At 49.9% G+C, this 19,418-nt stretch overlaps 7 protein-coding genes across 7 annotated transcripts; 4 read left to right on the top strand and 3 right to left on the bottom strand.

Moving 5' to 3' along the window:
* On the bottom strand, positions 1-240 carry ARB_01409 (uncharacterized protein; the record flags this gene model as incomplete). The annotated part of the gene is made up of 1 exon (XM_003012404.1): positions 1-240. One exon carries the CDS (start codon positions 238-240, stop codon positions 1-3), a length of 240 nt encoding a protein of 79 aa, XP_003012450.1.
* Positions 241-308: 68 nt separating this feature from the next.
* ARB_01408 (uncharacterized protein) lies at positions 309-3,260 on the top strand (the record flags this gene model as incomplete). The annotated part of the gene is made up of 6 exons (XM_003012403.1): positions 309-504; positions 574-628; positions 697-975; positions 1,026-2,794; positions 2,850-3,043; positions 3,114-3,260. The coding sequence occupies 6 exons, from the start codon at positions 309-311 to the stop codon at positions 3,258-3,260; spliced, it is 2,640 nt and encodes an 879-aa protein (XP_003012449.1).
* A 1,057-nt stretch (positions 3,261-4,317) lies between these two features.
* On the bottom strand, positions 4,318-6,362 carry ARB_01407 (uncharacterized protein; the record flags this gene model as incomplete). Its single annotated transcript, XM_003012402.1, has 3 exons — positions 4,318-4,594; positions 4,789-5,567; positions 5,688-6,362. 3 exons carry the CDS (start codon positions 6,360-6,362, stop codon positions 4,318-4,320), a joined length of 1,731 nt encoding a protein of 576 aa, XP_003012448.1.
* Positions 6,363-8,028: 1,666 nt separating this feature from the next.
* ARB_01406 (uncharacterized protein) lies at positions 8,029-10,046 on the bottom strand (the record flags this gene model as incomplete). Its single annotated transcript, XM_003012401.1, has 6 exons — positions 8,029-8,121; positions 8,184-8,538; positions 8,623-8,972; positions 9,075-9,184; positions 9,215-9,795; positions 9,958-10,046. 6 exons carry the CDS (start codon positions 10,044-10,046, stop codon positions 8,029-8,031), a joined length of 1,578 nt encoding a protein of 525 aa, XP_003012447.1.
* Positions 10,047-11,219: 1,173 nt separating this feature from the next.
* Positions 11,220-11,971, top strand: ARB_01405 (uncharacterized protein; the record flags this gene model as incomplete). The annotated part of the gene is made up of 2 exons (XM_003012400.1): positions 11,220-11,718; positions 11,787-11,971. The coding sequence occupies 2 exons, from the start codon at positions 11,220-11,222 to the stop codon at positions 11,969-11,971; spliced, it is 684 nt and encodes a 227-aa protein (XP_003012446.1).
* A 1,307-nt stretch (positions 11,972-13,278) lies between these two features.
* On the top strand, positions 13,279-14,771 carry ARB_01404 (uncharacterized protein; the record flags this gene model as incomplete). Its single annotated transcript, XM_003012399.1, has 4 exons — positions 13,279-13,678; positions 13,736-14,287; positions 14,329-14,619; positions 14,677-14,771. The coding sequence occupies 4 exons, from the start codon at positions 13,279-13,281 to the stop codon at positions 14,769-14,771; spliced, it is 1,338 nt and encodes a 445-aa protein (XP_003012445.1).
* An 812-nt stretch (positions 14,772-15,583) lies between these two features.
* On the top strand, positions 15,584-19,143 carry ARB_01403 (uncharacterized protein; the record flags this gene model as incomplete). The annotated part of the gene is made up of 4 exons (XM_003012398.1): positions 15,584-17,650; positions 17,703-18,077; positions 18,135-18,808; positions 18,879-19,143. 4 exons carry the CDS (start codon positions 15,584-15,586, stop codon positions 19,141-19,143), a joined length of 3,381 nt encoding a protein of 1,126 aa, XP_003012444.1.
* Between the last annotated feature and the right edge of the window lie 275 nt (positions 19,144-19,418).

Here is a 19,418-nt window from a genome sequence, read left to right as displayed (position 1 = left end):
TCAGCCAGTTTCAGAGTCGTAGTAGCTGAGAAGAGAGGCAGAGGAGGAGGAGGAAGAGACTAGACGGCGTGCTAGAGAGACTAAAGTAACAGAGTCAGTAAGAAGAAGAAGAAGTAGGAGAAGAAGAAGTCGAAGAGTAAGGGGAGTAAGTAAAGGGAGTGAGAGAGCAAGAGAAGAAGAGAAGAAGAGAAGCTCCGCTGCGCCAGGGCAGGTGCATATGGTACTGTCACGTACTGTCATGTCACATACTGTCACGTCCTTACAGCCACGTTTTTCCTTACTGACCTGCCCGAGGTCTAATCCCTGTCATGTCGTGGCGCCCACGCGCTGGGGCTGCCTCCCTCGTATCGTCACGTAATCTTACCGCTGCCTTTGCTTTTTCCCCCTTTTTTTTCCCCTTCTCTCTCTCTGTCGTTTTACCCGGCTTGGCTGAAGAAGCAGAAGAAGAAGATGATGATGATGATGAAGATGGTGAAGAAGAGGCCAGCAGCAGGCCGGCGGGAGGTGAGTGATGATGACGGTTGACGATAATAGACTAAGAGCTAAGTAAGCTAGCTTGGACCTTAGTTTAAGAGCAAAAGAAAAGAAAAGAAAAGAAAAGAAAAGGACGAAGTTTGAGGGTTAAAAAGTAAGGCCCTGTCTGGGTGAGTTTAGTTAGTTCGTCCTCTTGTATGTAGTCTAGTCGTAGCGCTCAAGGGACGCAGGAAAGAAAAAGAAGAGAGTTTCCACCACGTTGTTTCGCCTTTTTCTTCTTCTTCTTCTTCTCTTCTTCTTCTTCTTCGTCTTCTTCGTCCTCGTCCTTAAACATCAATCTCCGCTTCCTCCTGGCCTCTTCCTCTCCTTCTCTCGCTTCTTCTTCTTCTTCTTTCTTCTTCTTCTTCTCTCTTTGATAATCCCTTCATGCCCTGCCCTCCCCGGCCCCTTGCTTCTTCTTCTTCTTCTTCTTCTTCTTCTTCTAGCCCTACCTCGCCCGCTGTATAGTCTCCTGCAACATCTCTTTCAATGAGCAGGCCTGCGCTCGACAGATCAAACTCCCTCCACCAGCATCTCAAGCACCGGCCCTACATCCCGCTCGAAGACCACATCGCCAGCAGCAGCCTCAACAGTAGCAGTAATCATCATCATAATAACACCAACTCCTGCAGCACAAACTCCAGCAACTCCCAGGTCGCTGGCAGCAAGGCTTCATCCCCGTCTGCGGCCTCGACCTCCACCTCGAACTCCAACCCGTCAGCCTCTACCTCTTCTTCTTCTTCTTCTTCCTCCTCGTCCTCCACCGGCAAGGCCTTCTTTGCCCATCCGTCTCGCTCGTCGCGGCGCTCGCTTGCTGCAATTGCCATCCAAAAGACCTCGTCTGCCTTTAGCCTGGGGAGACCCGCCGCGGCCGACAACCACAACCACAACCACCAACAACACCAACACCAACACCAACAGCACCACCACCACCAACACCACCATCAGCAGCTACAACTACAGCTACAGCAGACCAGAGAAGAAGAAGAAGATCCCTTTAGAGACCCGGACAGCTGGGAGTCAGACGACAGGCCACCAGCAGCAGCCATGGCCGGGAGCCAGTCCGCCTCCAAGATGCACCAGACATCCTCTCGCCTGCTCCGGATGACCACCGACGAGCGCCCCTTCACCCGCGACTTCAAGGACCTCTTCTCGACCCTGATGGTCAGTCTCAAGCTCGAGACACACCGCGTGCGCTTTTCCAAGTTCGAACACACCTTCACCGCAGAGGAGGCCATCAACAATCTCGGCTCCCTCAAGTTCTCCCAGTCCAACCGCATGCCAGACCCCAAGGATCCCTCCCGCATCGTCACCACCACCACAACCACCACTTTCTCCATGGCCAAGGAGATGGCCCGCAGCGTCTGCCAGCGCTTCGTCGACGCTCGCTTCATCGAGTCCGTCGACGGCCGCTTCTCCTCCCAGTTCCCGCTCAAGGGCGCCCTCTACCAGCTCACTCCCAAGGGGATCAACATCCTGCACCGCTTCTGCCAGCGGAACGGCATCACCGCCCGCCACATCATGGACATCATCGACAGTCCCCGGAATACCATGCAGCTCGTCATCCTCGAGCGAGACAGTGTCACAGACGCCATCTCAAACGACAAGGGGACCATAGAAGTCATCTTCCGTCGCTTTGCCGGCCAGGACGGGCCCAACATCAAGTCCTCCGTTTCCTCCTCCGATTCAGACTCCCTCTCAGACTACACCAACGGCGTCGTCGGCGTCAAGATGGCCCGCGAGCGCAAGATAGGCGACAAGCTATACCAAAACACCTTTACCGGCAAAGCGGCTATGGAATGGCTCATGGACTGCTGCACCACCATCGACCGCCGCGAGACCATGGAGATCGCTTCCTTGTTCGTCCGCCAGGGCATGATAGCCTGTTTCCTCGAGGACAAGTCGTACATGGCCCACGACCCGTCGGCCACGCTCTTCCAGCCCACCAAGAACGCCATCTACGGCGTCACAGAGCACGGCCAGCGGATCTGCGGCTGGATAGCCAGGGAACGCCCGCCCAATTCATCTACTCCCTCGACCTCCTCGGCTCCCACCACGGCCGTGGCTCCCAGAGACTCCAACAACGCAAGACTGCATCACATCATCCAGGACCCGGCCCTGCGGCTGCTCTTCCGAGAGTTCCTGCGCTACTCGCTCTGTGAGGAGAACATGTCCTTCTACCTCGACGTCTCGGACTTTACTGCAAACTACCGCCGTGCCGAGAAGGCCGGCGCTTTTTCCAAGATGGACACCGTCAGAGAGACCCTCGCCAGTGCTTACGGTAGGTCTTTCTAACTATTTTAACTGCTTTCTTTTTTTAAGTGTTGTACTAACAGTGATAGGCCTGTATAATGCCTTCCTGGCTCCAGGCTCGCCATGCGAGCTCAACATCGACCATGCTCTGCGCAACAGCCTGGCCAGTCGCATGACCCGCGCGGTCGGCGACGACGCCTCCATGGTCAAGTCCCTCACCGACGTCGTCCAGCTGTTCGAAGCCGCCCAGCTCTCCGTCTTCAAACTCATGTCCTCCGTAGGTCCATCCCGTTAACCCCCCCTCCCCTGTCTCCCAATAACTTCATCTTTATCTAATCGAATTCCAGGACTCCGTGCCGAAGTTCGCTCGTGATCCGAAATATGCTGCCGTCCTCCAGGAGCACGACTTTGACCTCAACCCAACCACCAGCGGCCGATCATACTCGCCTACCCCCTTGCCCGAACGGTCCATGAGCAGAAGTACCCGATCATAGACCCACCGATCCCGATAGATCTCTGATTCGTTCCTTCTCACCTCTTTTCTTCTTCTTCTCTCTTCTTTCTTGACGTACAACCACGGACACGGCGCGGAACTCCTTTTTTTTTAGACGGCACAAACAGCGACTTGCACTATCAATCCATCCATCCTACCAACCAACCAAAAAATGTCCTTTCTATCTTTAACGCATCTCTTGAAAAAAGTATGCCTCTCCCCCCACCTTTCACGAATCTCCTCGTCTCCTCACTTTCTCACGTCTTGTTCCTTTTTTTTTTTTTTTATTCCTTTTATTATATCCTTCTTCTTAACTTCTTCATAGACTTCTGACCCTTGAGCGATTTGGTCGTTATATCACCTTCTTCTTTCTCTTTTTTTTTTCATTTGTCTGCTATACATACATACCCCCTTCCCCTCTCCCTTTCTTCTGCACGTTTTTTTTTTTACATATCCTTCCTACTTACTTACATGAGATGACATACTAAAGAAAGCATTCGGATGGCGTATCTATTATCTATCTACTTACCACTTTTTCCACCCACCCCCCCCCTTTACTCCTGTTAATGGCTAATACCATCCTCCTGTTCCTCTCTTCCTCTCTTCCTCTCTTGCTCCCACTTCTCTTTCTCCTTCCTACTACTGTCTTGTCTACTTGTGTGTTTTCTCTTCCATCTCCCACGCGGCAAAAGGCGGGCTATCTGATCCATCCTTCCATCGCATCGCATCGCATCACCCCATCATCATGTCATCTACCTGTGCTCTAGTTCCATCCCACATAAAACAATCGTATATTACGGAGTATCATATCCACTATTCTTCTTCAAACTCTCGCCCGACTCCATCGGCTCGCTCATCTCATCTCATCTCAGCCCATCTCCAGCTCAGCTCAAAATTACATTCCTTTGCCCAAGTCCACACCACCTTACTGGCTCACCGCGTTGACTGGGGTTGACCGGGCTGGCTCGCTGGGCTGGGCTGTAACCGTAATACTCTTACGCTTCACTTACCCTGGACGTCTTCTCTCTTTTTTCTTTTCTTTTCGCAACACCCCAAGGTTAACTTTTCCAGCCTCGGCTTGCGATCGCCGACGATCGATAGCAGAAGAAGAAAAAAAAAAAGAAAAAGGAAAAATAGACAAGAAACCCATGTTCTGCTCTCTTTGCTTCTTCCTGGGCCTCATGGCTCGCAAACTCGGCACTTGCAACACCCCCTTTTTTGCTTCTTCTCGTTGGCTGGCTGGGGCCCCCCTTTGCTGCTCGCCATGTGGACATCACGCCAGGCGTCGGATGCGGTATATAATAATCAGATCCTGCTATAGGGACTCCGTACATGCTGCAGCTACGCCAGAACGGGCTTCTACAGTAATGATGACGAGATAATGGGAAAAGTAACGGCACATACATGCATGCACAAAACCAAACCCACCGAACAAGAACAGGTACACAACGTTATAAAAGAATACAAAATAGCTAAACCCGACCTCCATCAGAACAACTGTCTGTCTGTCTGTCTGTCTACTTACTTACTTGCCTGCCTGCCATCCTCGAGCCCTCATGCCCTCTTCAATCGCAGACCAGATACCCTCCACCACGCCACGGTCTCTCCATCTCGCCCCTCCCCCAGGGACATTTGCGCTCTTCTCATCCCACCGGTCGATCGCGAAGCTGCGCACCCCTCTCCCCCACCCTTTCACCTCCCGCGGCGGCTCCTCGCCTCGCCAGCCGACGTGAATGCCCGTCGCATGCTTGAACAGCTCCTGCGGCGTCGACCACTTGTACGACTTGAACTGCCATGTCTGGCCCGTCGTGAACACGGCTACCACGCGGTTCCAGTAATCCGGCTTGAAGTCCGCGGTGCTATCGACCAGAATGAACAGCGTGGGCTTGCGGAGGGTGTTGGCGGCTCCGGCAGTTACGCCTGCACCGGCAGGCGCCGTGGCAGACCGAGAAGTGTCGGGTATCGTCTGTAGTGCGCGCGAGAGGTGCAGCAGGTTGGAGTTGGTGGATTTGGCGAGCGAAGGGTGGTCGGGCGGGATGTAGATGCCTTCTGTCAGGAAGGTCTTGATATTCGACATGCGTAGTAGGGAGGAGGCGGATGGCGACACCAGGATGATCGGGTTGGGCCGGCGGGACGAAGACGAGGCAGAGGATGTCCCCGAGGGAGTGGCTGTTGGGTCGAGTGGCTTTTTCGGGATGCTGCCTGGTCCCGGCGTGGGTGTGGGTTTGCCGCCCTTCGACGACACGGCGGCTCGGCTCCTGTTGCGGCCCAGGAACAGCTCGGCTGTCTTGCGAATATGTGAGAAGTCCTGGTAAGAGTTCAAGGCAAATAAATATTTGTCAGTGGTAAGTTTTTTCATTTTGGGTAGTTGGGAGTGGAGTTAAAGAAACAGAAAAAAAAAAAAAAAAGAAAGCTGAGCTGGCCTTACCGTCGGCTTGATGCCTCGTAGCACCGTGTTTCTGTCTCCTAGCTTGCGCTCGCCGTTATATATAGCTTGTAGCCGCGCATCAACAGTCTTGCCGGTCCGGCTCGTGGCAGGTCCGGCTCCAACGGCTCCAGCAGCTGTTTTGGCCGGCACGCTTGACGCAGCTACATCTGCCTCCTTCGCGGATACAGCTGCAGGACCAGCCGGAGCAGCAGCACCGCCTGCTTCGCCTGCTGCTTCTCCCGCCTCTTTCCCTTCAAGCGGCTTGATGTACTCGCTCTCGTCAGACGCTCCCTCCAGCCAACTGATCAAGTCGACTTTCTCCACAAACACCAGATTCAGCACTTTTCCCGCAGAGCCCAGCGCATCGTTCACTTCCTGCGCTGATGCAATGTACTCCGGTATAGCCACGTCTTTCTTCAGCCACGCAAAGTAGATGCTTCGTAGGTCAATGGCCTGGTTTGCGGCCGCCGAGACGAACCGCGTCGGCGTCGAGAGCGGTATGCTCTGTGCTATCGGCTGTGTCAGGTACAGGTGTGTCGCCTTGGAGATGTCGTCTGTTGCATGCTCCGTCGATAGTTCGGGTGAGCTCGTCAGCACCGGGCCGCTGGAGGAGGAGCTCAGAGCTCGTTTGAGTGCGAGTAGAGGGTCGGTCTGCGCGGCGTCGGAGCTCGCCATGTTTGGCGACCCTGGTGTGTGTAATTGTTCTCGACTTCTCGAACGTGGCTCTTGCTTTTTGGATTCTGCGAGTTCTTCGGGTCGTCTGCAGCTGCAAAGTGGTGCTGTGAGGGCGTTCTTGAAGGGTATCAATGTCTGTTCTGCTGCTCGTTTGAAGCTGAAGCTGAAGTTGAAGCTGTTCTTCGTCTTCAACTTTCAACTTTGCGCTAGTCACGTGATATGACTTTTTTGCGTGTCCTGTGTTGTTCAAATTTGAACGAAGATGAAAAGAATGAACGACGTCGAGCTTTGCTATTCTTCTTCTCTTGTCCCGAACGGCCAGCCCATATTGATGCCTCGAATGTGGTCTTCAGTGTCATTGTTGGTTTACATGCGATCTGCCCTTGTGTTGCCATCAATAGGCCTACTATCACATGGGCTCCTCCTGGCTTCATCAAGATCCTCTAAGCATAGCGTAGCTAACTAACACTTAACTACTCTCAAGAGCATGCTCCTGTTTGCGCCGTCGGTATTTGGTATATGCCATTCGCCAGTTTGCTGGCCGTGTTCAACTAGTCTAACCCAGCATACTCTCTGCGTAGTCTCAGAATAGCCTATCTCTATCTAACCTCGGCTGCGTTCTCCATAGTTAAGTTATCTTGGACGCCGTCTATACGAATAGCATCAGCCGCTTCCCTCAGCTTTCGTCGCTGCCTGGAGGGCTGGCTCCATCCTCCATTCACGTATATATTCTTCTAGAAAAAGATCCCAAAAGATCCCAATTCATCTCCGTACGCATATACTACACAATGGTGGCAGACAAGTTCACAGAGCGCATCGTAGAGGTGTACGATGCCATCGTCCTCAACCCCAGAAACACAGTATGTGCTTCCCTCCGTTCTCATATGGCACTCAAGATGTTCCCACCTCTCGATATACTAACGCGCATCCCAGGGTTATAGCTGTGACATATTCCGCAATCATGTCCGCTTTGGATCAGCGACTTCCGGTCCCCCTGCCCGCGTCACCTACACTGCAACCGTAGCTCCGGAGATGTGCAATGGTCTTGGAAATTTGCACGGCGGATGTGCCACAACGCTGATTGACGTGTGCACTTCAACTCTACTGCTTGCCTTAGGAGGATATTTCTCCGTCGGTGGAGTGAGTCGGTCGCTTAACATGACGTTTCTACGACCCGCGCCGGAGGGAACGGAGATTTCCATCAGTTGCGAACTCGTGCATTCTGGCAAACGGCTGGCGCTGCTTCGGGCCGATATTCGCAGGACGGATACGGGTGCTCTGTGTGTCTTGGGAGAGCATGACAAGGCCAGTACGCCGATGGATACACAGCTGAAGCTGTAGCGGACTTGGCCATAGAAGAAAGAAAGAAGGACAACAATTGATATACATAGAGATACATAGACGTACAGTATATAGATTATCGATACCGAGGATAGAGGGGAGGGTCTAGCCCTTTCTTATTTTCTTTTTGATAACGTTGTCCATTCAAGCCTATCTACAGAAGTTTGTTCCTATAGTACGACCCTTTCCTGCCTGTTAAGGAGATGCCGAAGCATCCTCAGATAATAAAATTATCTGGTCAGGCAAACATGCATTAAAAGAAAAAAACAGAGTCATCATACACAGTCGTAAGCCCTCTCGGTACACAGTAGGCTCTCGGAGAGGTTTAGGTGGCTTGGGGGAAGGGCATTCCTCGGACAAGGTTTCTGCCTGGGTCGAGACGGTTGTCCAAATCGGCGTAGCGAAGAATGAATTCACGCTATATGCGTCAATTAGCCGATGCAAACACATGCGGTGTCATTGGAGACCATGTATACTTACTCGGACTTTCTTCCAGGTATTAGTATCCCACCACAGGTAGACGCCACGCTCGCTGATACCTCTCTCAACCTCAACGGGGTTCGGATAAGTGTCATCGCGCGTCAGCCAAGCGCGTTCGATCTTGTGGTAACGCCACTTTCTGCCCATGAGCTCCTCTGCAACTAGCTCTTGCATGATATCACGAGGCATGCTGTAGAAGATGTAGAACAGAGTCTCATCGCTGAAGCTGGGTATACGGTTTTGCAGTGGCTGGACATTGGCTACATTGTAGCATGCAGGCAGAGTAAAGTCTGGCCGTAGTGGAATGGACACATTAGATGAGATAAATGGTGATGCAAATGTTTGATGCAGTGGTCTTTTTTTTTGCATATATGCAGAGTCAGCAGGCCATCGCGCGTAAATTGGCGTATCATATCAAAGGGCGTCTGCGGATACTTACTCCTGCTGGTTCAAATCCAGTCCAAGGCTCATCAGATCTTGGCCGATAGCAAGGCTCGCAACGTCTGGGCTGTCACTATGGATCATGCGTAGAAGCCCGGCTAGGCCGAACCGATCGTGTTCGCTCATCTGCGAGAGCGAGGCTTGCTCGGCTGTCTGGCCGGCTCGTGAGGGATCATGCGCCTCGTTCTCAGCCTGCGCCTGTGAAGGCTGCGGTGGCTGCTGTTGCTGGCGAGAAGACTGCATCTGGGCTGGGTTCTGCTGCTGCTGTGGCTGCTGCATCGGATCCATGCCGCGTTGGCTCATCATGGATGCTTGAGCTTGAGCTTGAGCCTGGGCTTGAGCGTTGTCCTGTTGGTTTTGGTGGTTGGCGATGCGGTCAGCCAATAGGACGCGTCTGGAAGAGGAAAGGACGAGTATCAAAATAGTTTTGTTTTATAGTCACCTACTCACCTCGTGATCTTGTCCAATTATCCCGTTCTGGTTCTGGCCAGCTGATAGCCGCGGTCCTGGCGTGCCTTCAAGCCAAAAAAGAAAAACAAACATATAAACATATATCCAAGCTGAAATCGTGTACGTGTATGCTCACTTACCAGACGGGCCTGCAGCTGCAGGAGATGCGATTCTACTGGAATCCTGCTGGTTTCCAAGAGACGAACGCGTCTGGGCAGAGAAGCCAGTGAACCCCATAGACCCGGCATGGTTGCCAATGGCCCCTCCTTGCTCAGACTGTTTGCTCAGAGGAGGGAAGTCATCGACACTGCCGGCTTGTGGCTGGTTGCTGCCGGACATCTGGCCCATGGCCTGGACACCGTTACGGAAATCATCAAGCTGGGTGACGAACTGCGTTGTTGAGGGGAACTGGTCATCATGGCCCTGGGCTTGACCCTGAGATTGCCCCTGTTGGGCTTGAAGCTGTGATTCTCGTGAGGGAGCTTGAGGAGGGACGGAACCTTGTGCTTGTCTCTGCCCGAGACTCTGCTGGATTGAACGCTGGCCTGTGTTGCCCCAGATGGCCTGTCCAGGGGTTGGTGTGGTGTTCTGCGGGCCGCTAGAGAGGGAAGGGAATTCGCTGAGAGACGCGAGGTCAAGAGTCAGCACGGGCTTTGCCTTGTAGTGGCGGCCGGAATGGCCAGATTTGGTATCTGCCCTCATAGCCAGGGGGGTATCAATGCTAGCAACGGTGGGATATCAAGCTGGCAAGGCAAACGTTGCTGAAGAAATAAGAGACGAAGGAGAAGAAGAAAGGAGAAAAGAAACAAACAAAAATAAACAACAGAAGAAAGGTCTTTTAAAGGAGGACAAAGACAGTGCCGAGAGAGTCGTCGCTACTCACGAGAGGTCAAGGGGAGCAGCAGGCTGTGAACCGCCTACACTTTGTGCAAAGGAGCCCATGGGATTCACTGTTCTTTGCTGGCTGCCCATTGGTACTCCAAAGCCCCAGTTCGCAGAGGTGCCGCCTATCCGGGGTAATAAAGAGAGGTTGGAATTAGCCAAAGTCCATCTCCGATACAAAAGGTAATCATTCCGTCATCCTCACCCATCTGGCTATTTGGTAACCGGCCGGATAATAGGGCAGCGTTTGCGGTTCGGTTCTGTGATTGTTGTTGGGCCGGGAAGCCTGACATGCCTCGGATAGGCTGTTGGCCTGGTCCTATAGAGTGCAAACGAAGAGCTATTAGCCATGCGTACTCTTATGAAGGGTTCGAGCAAGGGCATATAAGCTGTGACAGCTGGCGGACGTCTTCTGGAACCAGGATATATCTCATATAGGTATCCATTCCGACACAGAGACAAACGCACGAGCAGCTTGACCAGATCAAAGGTAAGACCTGTCTTGACATGGCCCAGAGTAACTGTACATGGGACAGCATTTGAGTATAGGGAGTATCTTCCTACCTGGCCGATTCATGCTGGCGGAGGGAGCTTCTGTGCCCACTTAAGTGTGCCGGTAGGAGGAGTAATGCGGTAGCTAAAGGGTGCAGCTAAAGAAAGAAAGGATATAGAATACAGCGCGATAGCAATGACGGTCTCTTCGGGAGGTTTCAGGTGAATCTTGCGTTGCCGGAAGCTTGGGTGTGAGTGTCAGTTAAAATTGGTCCATCTTTTGCCAGCAAACCTTCGCTCACATCAGGAAGAGGCGCGATAAGTTAGTTAGCAAAGCACGGGCCATCCAAGGTAACCAGCAGTCACTCGACGGCTTATTTTATATGGAACTTTTTGTTGCCTCTAGACCTCGAAGATGCTGTAGAACATGTGGGAGGTAGCAGCAGGCCCTCTGCTAGGCAATGCAGCCTAATTCTACACTTATTCGACTAAGAGATGGCCGCTTGCCTGTGTCGAGGAGTGGCTGCAAAGTAGCCTCTTGCTACAGCCAAATAACCACCTCGACCGCTTCTATCGAATACTATCGCCCAACAGCCCGGCATCATGGTCAGGAGCAGTCAATACATCTATCCCATACTACTCCCCTTCCGCTCCCTTTACCTCTCTCCTAGCACATCACTTTATCTGCTTCTCTCCTGGTCATCGACAACTTTGGCTTCTTCCTTCTTATCGCTTCAACCGCAGGGATCAAGTGGTTAAAAGACCAGTCACATGATAAATCACGTGACACACTTACTTTTCTTAAGGAAAGTTGAGTTTTTCTTCTCTTCAGCTTTTTTTTTCCCTTCCTCCAACAAACATCAAGAAGAAGTCGAAGAAGTGAAAAATCTCCTTCGACCGGCTTCAAACAGCTTCAAGATGCGTCCAAAGGTTTCAATTGCTCACCTGGCTCGCCATGGAGGCCTCTCGCTGGCCGAGCTGCCTCCCCCCTTTCTGGCTCCTGCCCTCTACTCCCCCATAATATCGGTATCGCGGTCGTCCAAATTTTCAACTTCTGCCTCCTTTCAAGATCGGAACAAGAATCGTGGCGTCTCTGCAATTCATAGAAGCGGACTTAAGCATCGATTGTCGGTGTCAAAGTTCAAATTACCGGTCCCAGAGAACCCAGAAAGACATGAACCGCGTGTTCTCAACCCGGAACATGGTCTCTGGGACTTCTTTCTTCCAAACAAACAGGCTTTCCCCACCCCAGAGCAGGAACATGCGCATGGTACGGGCCCTTCTTGATGATTCCCATCCATTAATACTCAACTTGTACTGACCAATGCCACATTGCAGGCCGCTCCTGGACTGTTCAAGAATTGCGCCAGAAATCATGGGATGACCTCCACTGTCTATGGTGGGTGTGTGTAAAGGAGCGTAACCGGATTGCTACATCCAATTATGAAAGAGACAGACTAAAGGCTGGATACGGAGAGTACGAGGCTGGAGAAAGAGACAAGACGGTAAGCATATCACCTTAACCTTTTTATTTTTCCCCCAGCCAAAGCATTCTTTATGATGAATCCCATTCACTCGCCGATATGAGTCACGATTGGGACTGCTTAAACCCTCTCGGTATGATTCTACTGGGATATTTACTTTCTGATCATTGCCTATACTCTACGCTATCTATATGTAGTTTATATATCACTTCTGTTTGGGTCAATGGCTGACGCGATATCAAACTGCAGATCGTCGTTACGCAGAACAATATCAAGCATGTCCTAAGAGAACGGTGGAATGCCTGGTCGGAGGCTCGTGAGCTGTATAATAATGGCTACCGACCAGAGCAAGACGATCTCCTAGAAACCGCCGAGGTACAGGAGGATGCTATGCCTGCAGAAGTGCCGGTCGAGGACATTAAGGCGGATGCAGCAAAGTCTAGAAACTAGCCCACCGTTTCTGCATGAATCTTACGGTCTTGATTCAATGCTTGCTCTCTCCTTCCTGCAACCCTCAAATGTATAACAGTCATATGTATAACAATCCATCACCCGTGGCTGATGATGTACACTACTATTTAATTGAACAGTTAATGTCTCTAAAACAAAAAGCCACGCAGGCTCCAACAAGAGTAAGACATGCTTATTACCAGTGCGGAGTACTATCCTCGCCTTCAGCAGCGATTTTCACCTCTCACGGCCTCTTGTCCAGGGGCTGGTTCATGGATGCCCTCTTGGCTGCTGGCCGTTTCGATAGCACCCAGACTAAACACTCTTAGCGCTAACTTTTTTTTTGCTGGCATCCATGTTGACTTGCTAAGTTACCCATCTTCACCTCTTCTTCCTCCCTCTCCCCAACCCACATCTTCCCCAAGCTTCTGCAGCCTCAGCTCTCGGTTTCTCTACTTCTCGTCCAACCATCTATATCTCCAAGACAAGCAAGAAAGTACCTGTCAAGATGGAGGAAATGTCCCCGGAGTATGACGTTATTGTGATGGGCACAGGTAGGACCTACAGAACCCCACCTCGCTCGCTTTATTGTATTGTACTGCTGGTTGAGCTGAACCGTCCCTGACTGACTTGATACTCCCTAGGCTTGACGGAATGTGTCCTCTCAGGGTAAATAGCCTTGCCATCTCCTGCTTGTGAAGCTAGTCGGGTTGTACACTAACTGCAGTATCGTCGGTACACAGCGTCTTGAGTGTCAAGGGGCAGAAGGTCCTTCACATCGACCGAAACGATCACTATGGCGGGTTCGTGCCTCCAATCCTGGCTGCTTGACCATAGATATATGCTAATGCATCGTGATAATATAGTGAAGCAGCTTCCGTCAACATAGAAACTGTATGTACCGTGAAGGAGCCCCTCCTTTAACCGCCAAAGCTGACACAGGGGGTCAGCTCTTCCGCAAGTTCAGGACTTTCAAGCCGGATGAGAAGCCATGGGCAAAATACGGCAGAGTAAACGATTGGAACGTCGATTTGGTCCCAAAGCTCCTCATGTCCAATGGAGAGTTGACCAACATCCTCGTCTCGACCGAAGTTACCAAATATCTTGACTTCAGACAGATTGCTGGCAGCTACGTCCAACAGGGAGATGGACCGAAGGCCACTGTTGCTAAGGTCCCCTCAGATGCTGGCGAAGCTCTCCGATCCTCTCTTATGGGAATGTTCGAGAAACGACGTGCAAAGAAGTTCCTCGAGTGGGTAGGAGAATTCAATGAGCAAAACCCATCCACCCACCAGGGTCAGTAGATAATCTCTAATATATAAACATTCACCATGGATACTAACGTAATTTTAGGGCTCAACATGGCCACTTGCACCATGAAGGATGTATACGACAAGTTCTCGCTCGAGACTACCACCCGCGACTTTGTCGGACACTCCATGGCTTTGTACCAGTCTGACGATTACATCTCCGAATCTGGGAAGGCTGCTGAGACCATCAACCGTATTCGATTGTATGTCAACTCCATGGCTCGATACGGAAAGTCTCCCTACATCTACCCGCTTTACGGACTGGGAGAGCTCCCTCAGGGCTTTGCTCGTTTGTCAGCCATCCACGGTGGAACTTACATGTTGAACGCAAACGTCGACGAAGTCTTGTATGAGAATGGTAAGGTGTCTGGCATCAAGGCTACTATGAAGGAGCGAGGCGAGCCCGGTGAGGGATTCTCCTTCACCACCAAGACCAAGAAGATCATTGCCGACCCTTCATACTTCCCTCAGAAGACCAAGGTTGTTGGTCATTTGTTGAAAGCGATCTGCATCTTGAACCACCCCATCGATAAGACGGACGACAGCGACTCTCTTCAACTCATCATTCCTCAATCCCAAGTTGGAAGAAAGCACGGTATGTTTCCGCTTCACCATCTTATAAGTCGTTCAGCCTAGCTAATCTCTCTGTTTTCCTTTTTCTTTATCAAGATATCTATATCGCCATGGTTTCGTCTGCCCACAACGTCTGCCCCAAGGGTTATTATATTGCCATTGTCTCTACTATCGCTGAAGGCGAAGCAAACCACCACCTCGAGCTCAAGCCAGGTCTTGACCGCCTGGGCAAGATTGAGGAGATGTTCATGGGTCCTCCCATCCCACTCTACGAGCCACTTGAGGATGGCAAGAGCGATAACATTTACATCTCGAAGAGCTACGATTCGACAAGCCACTTCGAAACCACGACTGGTAAGCTATTCTCCCTGTCTGGACTCTTTGAACACAGGAACTGACCCCCCTTAACAGACGACGTTCGGGACATCTACGAACGGTGTGAGGGTCATAAGTTGGTCGTCGAAGGCCTCAAAGAGGGAGAAACTCTTGTTGGTGAGGATCAGTAAATGTAGATGAGAAATGTTTATACCAACATCTATTACAAATCTTGCCATTTGGAGGTAATGCAGGGTTAGTCAACCCTCAAAGGGGTATGGATTTAGCATAAGAAATTCGATAGTTCTGTGCTGCTTTGTATGTTTTTTAATATCCTTCACTTCTCTCTTCCCCATTTGTTAGTCTATATCAAAACGAGTAGGACGACAGACGGCCGGCGGCTGGCGGCTAGATCACGTGCCGTGTGAGGTCACCTATTTTGTTTTAGCCTAAAAAAGACAAAAGTAAATACACAGCGAAGTTCGAGCCGCAGCTAAACATCAACCGTTCACGTTGCATAACAAGCAGCTACGCGAAATACAGAACCATTCGCTTGATTTGATTGCTCGGTCCTTCCTTTATTCTATGCGCTTCATTTTTTCGGAGTCGATTTCCTTTTTTTTCTTGTGGAATAAGTCATAGCAGGACGCGACGATGAGGATTATTGAGGTTATCATAGATGTGAGCGGCTGAATAACCCAGGAGTAGCGGGAGTAATGAAACCTCAATGACTGGATTTGGCTAATTTTCGTCTCAAATTAGGGATTTAAATCCTATGCGGTACGGACGGTTATATCTGGGTGGTGAGTGATAAGATTGTCCAGCGTCGCAGAGCACTTTCGTGTACCCCACCATGCGCGTTCTCACTACTTCACTGCAACTGTGAGGCTGATGCCCGAGCTTCCCGGATAGGGATGAATCCTTCAATTCTATTACCGGCCTTAACGGTAGTGGTAAATCCAATATCCTTGACAGTATATGTTTTGTGCTCGGTATTACCAACATGAGCACCGTCCGCGCTCAAAACCTACAAGACCTTATATATAAGCGAGGCCAGGCCGGAGTTACCAAAGCCAGCGTCACAATTGTTTTCGATAACCGCGATAAATCGATATCACCAATTGGATTCGAGGAGTATGCCACCATTTCAGTCACTCGGCAAATAGTTCTAGGTGGAACGAGCAAGTACTTGATCAATGGCCACCGCGCGCAGCAACAAACGGTCCAGAACCTTTTTCAGAGCGTGCAGCTAAATATAAATAACCCGAACTTCCTGATTATGCAGGGCCGGATAACAAAAGTGCTGAATATGAAGCCTGTTGAGATATTAGCTATGATTGAGGAAGCTGCTGGAACCCGAATGTTTGAGGACAGGAAAGAGAAGGCAGCGAAGACAATGGCCAAGAAGGAGATGAAAGTTCGGGAGATCGAGGGATTATTGCAAGAGGAAATCGAACCCAAGCTGGAAAAGCTGAGGGGTGAGAAGCGAGCGTTTCTTGACTTCCAGCAAACACAAAGTGATCTTGAACGGTTAACAAGGCTTGTTGTTGCCCATGACTATCTCAAGTACGGGGAACGATTACGCCTGAGCGCAGAAGAAGTCGACAAGAGAAAACAAAAGATTGAAGATTTGGAAGCGAACGCGACCAGGTTGAAGGGCGAAATTGCGAATCTGGAAGAAGACGTGAAAAAAGTTAAGGAGGCGCGCGACAAAGAATTGAGGAAGGGAGGGAAGTTCCAGGCGTTGGAAGATAAAGTGAAGAGTTATTCCCATGAGATGGTTAGATTGTCGACGTCGATTGACTTGAAAAAATCTAGCATGGGTGAAGAGACAAGTAAGAAAGAAGCCGCAGAAAAAGCTCTCGCCGAGGTGCAAGCCAACCTGAAAGGGAAGAAACAAATCTACGACAAGCTACAGGCACAATATGACAAAGCCAAAGCAGACTTTGATGCACAGACAGCTGAGGTAGAGCAAAAAGAGGAGCTCTTGCAGACGTTGCAAACGGGTGTTGCCTCGAAAGAGGGCCAAGGTAACGGTTATCAAGGGCAGCTTCAAGATGCTAGAAATCGTGCCAGTGCGGCTGCCACAGAACAGGAGCAAGCAAAGCTCAAGATCTCTCATTTGGAAAAGCGCATCAAAGAGGAGGAACCCAGGGCAAAAAAAGCTGCAGAACAGAATCAAGGGTTATTGAAAGATCTAGAATCTCTGAAAAAGCAAGCTCAAAAGCTTGAGGCAGAACTGGCGAAACAGGGATTTGAGCCCGGGAAGGAGGAGAGGATGTACGAGGAAGAATCAAACCTCCAAAGGGCCATACGTGACCTTCGAAGTGAAGCTGATGGCTTGAAACGAAGGGTTGCAAACATCGATTTCAACTACTCGGATCCTTACCCTGATTTTAACAGGTCCAAAGTAAAGGGACTGGTTGCACAACTGTTCACCCTTGACAAGAACCATTCTGAAGCAGCTACTGCCCTTGAAATTTGTGCCGGAGGCCGTCTTTATAATGTGGTTGTCGATACTGCAGAAACTGGCACAGCACTTTTGCAGAACGGCAAACTTCGAAAACGCGTTACAATTATCCCTTTGAACAAGATAGCTGCATTCCAGGCATCAGCTGAGAAAATAGGGGCGGCAACCAATTTGGCTCCTGGAAAGGTGGATCTTGCATTATCACTGATAGGTTATGATGAGGAGGTTACTGCTGCCATGCAATACGTTTTTGGCTCTACCTTGATTTGTCATGACGCAGCAACCGCGAAGAAGGTGACCTTTGACCCTGCTGTTCGTATGAAAAGTGTGACCCTGGAAGGTGATGTTTATGACCCTTCGGGGACATTATCTGGTGGCAGTGCCCCAAATTCAAGCGGTGTTCTCCTTATCTTGCAAAAATTGAATGGCATTATGATGGAATTGAAAGCCAAAGAGAGAGCCCTCCATATACTGCAGGATACCATGGCCAGGGAAAAGAAGAAAATGGATCTTGCTCATTCAACTAAGCAGGAGCTTGATCTTAAGAACCACGAGATTAAATTGACGGAAGAGCAGATAAATGGAAATTCATCGTCTTCTGTAAGTGAACGTTACATTATATTGATTGAGAAGCCGGCTGACGTTTCTCCAGATCATTCACGCCGTGGAAGAGATGAGAGATAACATTACCCAGTTGAAAAATGATATCACTGATGCTAAAGCTCGTCACGCTGAGGCATCAAAGGATATTAAACGAATTGAGAAAGACATGAGTGAATTCAGCAATAACAAGGATAGCAAGCTTGCAGAACTTGAGTCCTCACTCGATTCATTGAAAAAGTCCCTTAGCAAGAACTCTGTTTCAGTCAAGACCCTCCAGAAGGAGCTCCAAGCATCCAGGTTGGAATCGGAGCAAGCTGGAAGTGATTTGACAACTGCTGAGGAGCAATTGGCGGAAGCTGAGCAGATTTTGAAAGCTCAGGTGGAAGAGGTTGAGGAAATGGTGAAGGAGCAAGCACGAGTTAAGGTCAGTATTATTGAACTTCATATCCGAGAAAATGGAGTGTTAACGTTATAAATGTAGGAAAAACATGATATTGCCCAGGCTCAGCTTGAAGATGAGCAAGCTCAGCTCACCAGGTTCGACGATGAACTCCGGGATTTGGATGAAGCTAAACAGTCCAAAGCTGCACGAATAACGGAAGAGGCCTTGGAACTTCAAAAGCTCGGCCACAAACTTGAAAAGGTTTATAAAGACCAACAGAGTGCTGCTCAACTTGTGACAAATATGGAGAACGAGTATGAATGGATTGCCGAGGAGAAAGACAGCTTTGGTCGGCCAAACACCCCTTATGATTTCAAGAATCAAAATATTGCCGAATGTAAAGCGTCTCTGCGGAATGTAACGGAGAGGTTCCAGGGAATGAAGAAGAAGATTAACCCAAAGGTCATGAACATGATCGACAGTGTTGAGAAGAAGGAGGCTTCTCTCAAGAACATGATGAAAACAGTCATCAGAGACAAGAGGAAGATCGAAGAGACAATCATCAGTTTGGATGAATATAAGAAAGAGGCTTTGCATAAGACCTGGTCCAAAGTCACTGCAGACTTTGGCCAGATATTTTCGGAGCTTCTTCCTGGAAGTTTTGCCAAACTTGACCCTCCGGAAGGGAAAGAGATCAGCGATGGTCTTGAGGTCAAGGTCAGCCTGGGTAAAGTCTGGAAGCAGAGCTTAACAGAGCTCAGTGGTGGTCAAAGGTAAGCTATCCCTATTGTCTTTTTTTTTTTTTTTTCTCGTTAACTTTTGCTAATGCTTTATTTCACATAGATCTCTAATTGCACTGTCTCTCATCATGGCACTTCTGCAATTCAAGCCCGCTCCGATGTATATTCTTGACGAGGTCGATGCTGCTTTGGATTTGTCTCATACACAGAATATTGGTCGGTTGATCAAGACGCGTTTCAAGGGCTCGCAGTTCATAGTCGTCAGTTTGAAGGACGGAATGTTTCAAAACGCCAATCGGATATTCAGAACGAGGTTCAGTGAAGGTACTAGCATGGTACAAGCACTAACTCCGGCAGACTTAAAGTAATAGACTCTCATGCGGTACCCTTTGTCTTTTTGGGATATCATTTCATGGTTTGGGGATCGGGTGTTTTCGGATGGCATTGTATGTAGCTATGTACTTAGTGAACGAGACTCTCACGGTCTATTAACAGGCCTCTTTGACGAATTTAATGCATTTCAACCTGAAGCCCCGTGTATTCATACTTCTATATTGAGTTACTTGCAAATAAGGGATAACAACCTAGTTGTCTGCGTCTAATTCGGATAAAAACTTTGTCGATAAAAATAAGCGCGAAACTT

Source organism: Trichophyton benhamiae (assembly GCF_000151125.1).
Source record: "Trichophyton benhamiae CBS 112371 chromosome Unknown Abenha-G-c-208f01.r1, whole genome shotgun sequence".
In the NCBI taxonomy this organism is placed as follows: Eukaryota; Fungi; Ascomycota; class Eurotiomycetes; order Onygenales; family Arthrodermataceae; genus Trichophyton; species Trichophyton benhamiae.
Note: the sequence above shows the minus strand (reverse complement) of the source record. Positions and strands in the feature narration are given on the sequence as shown.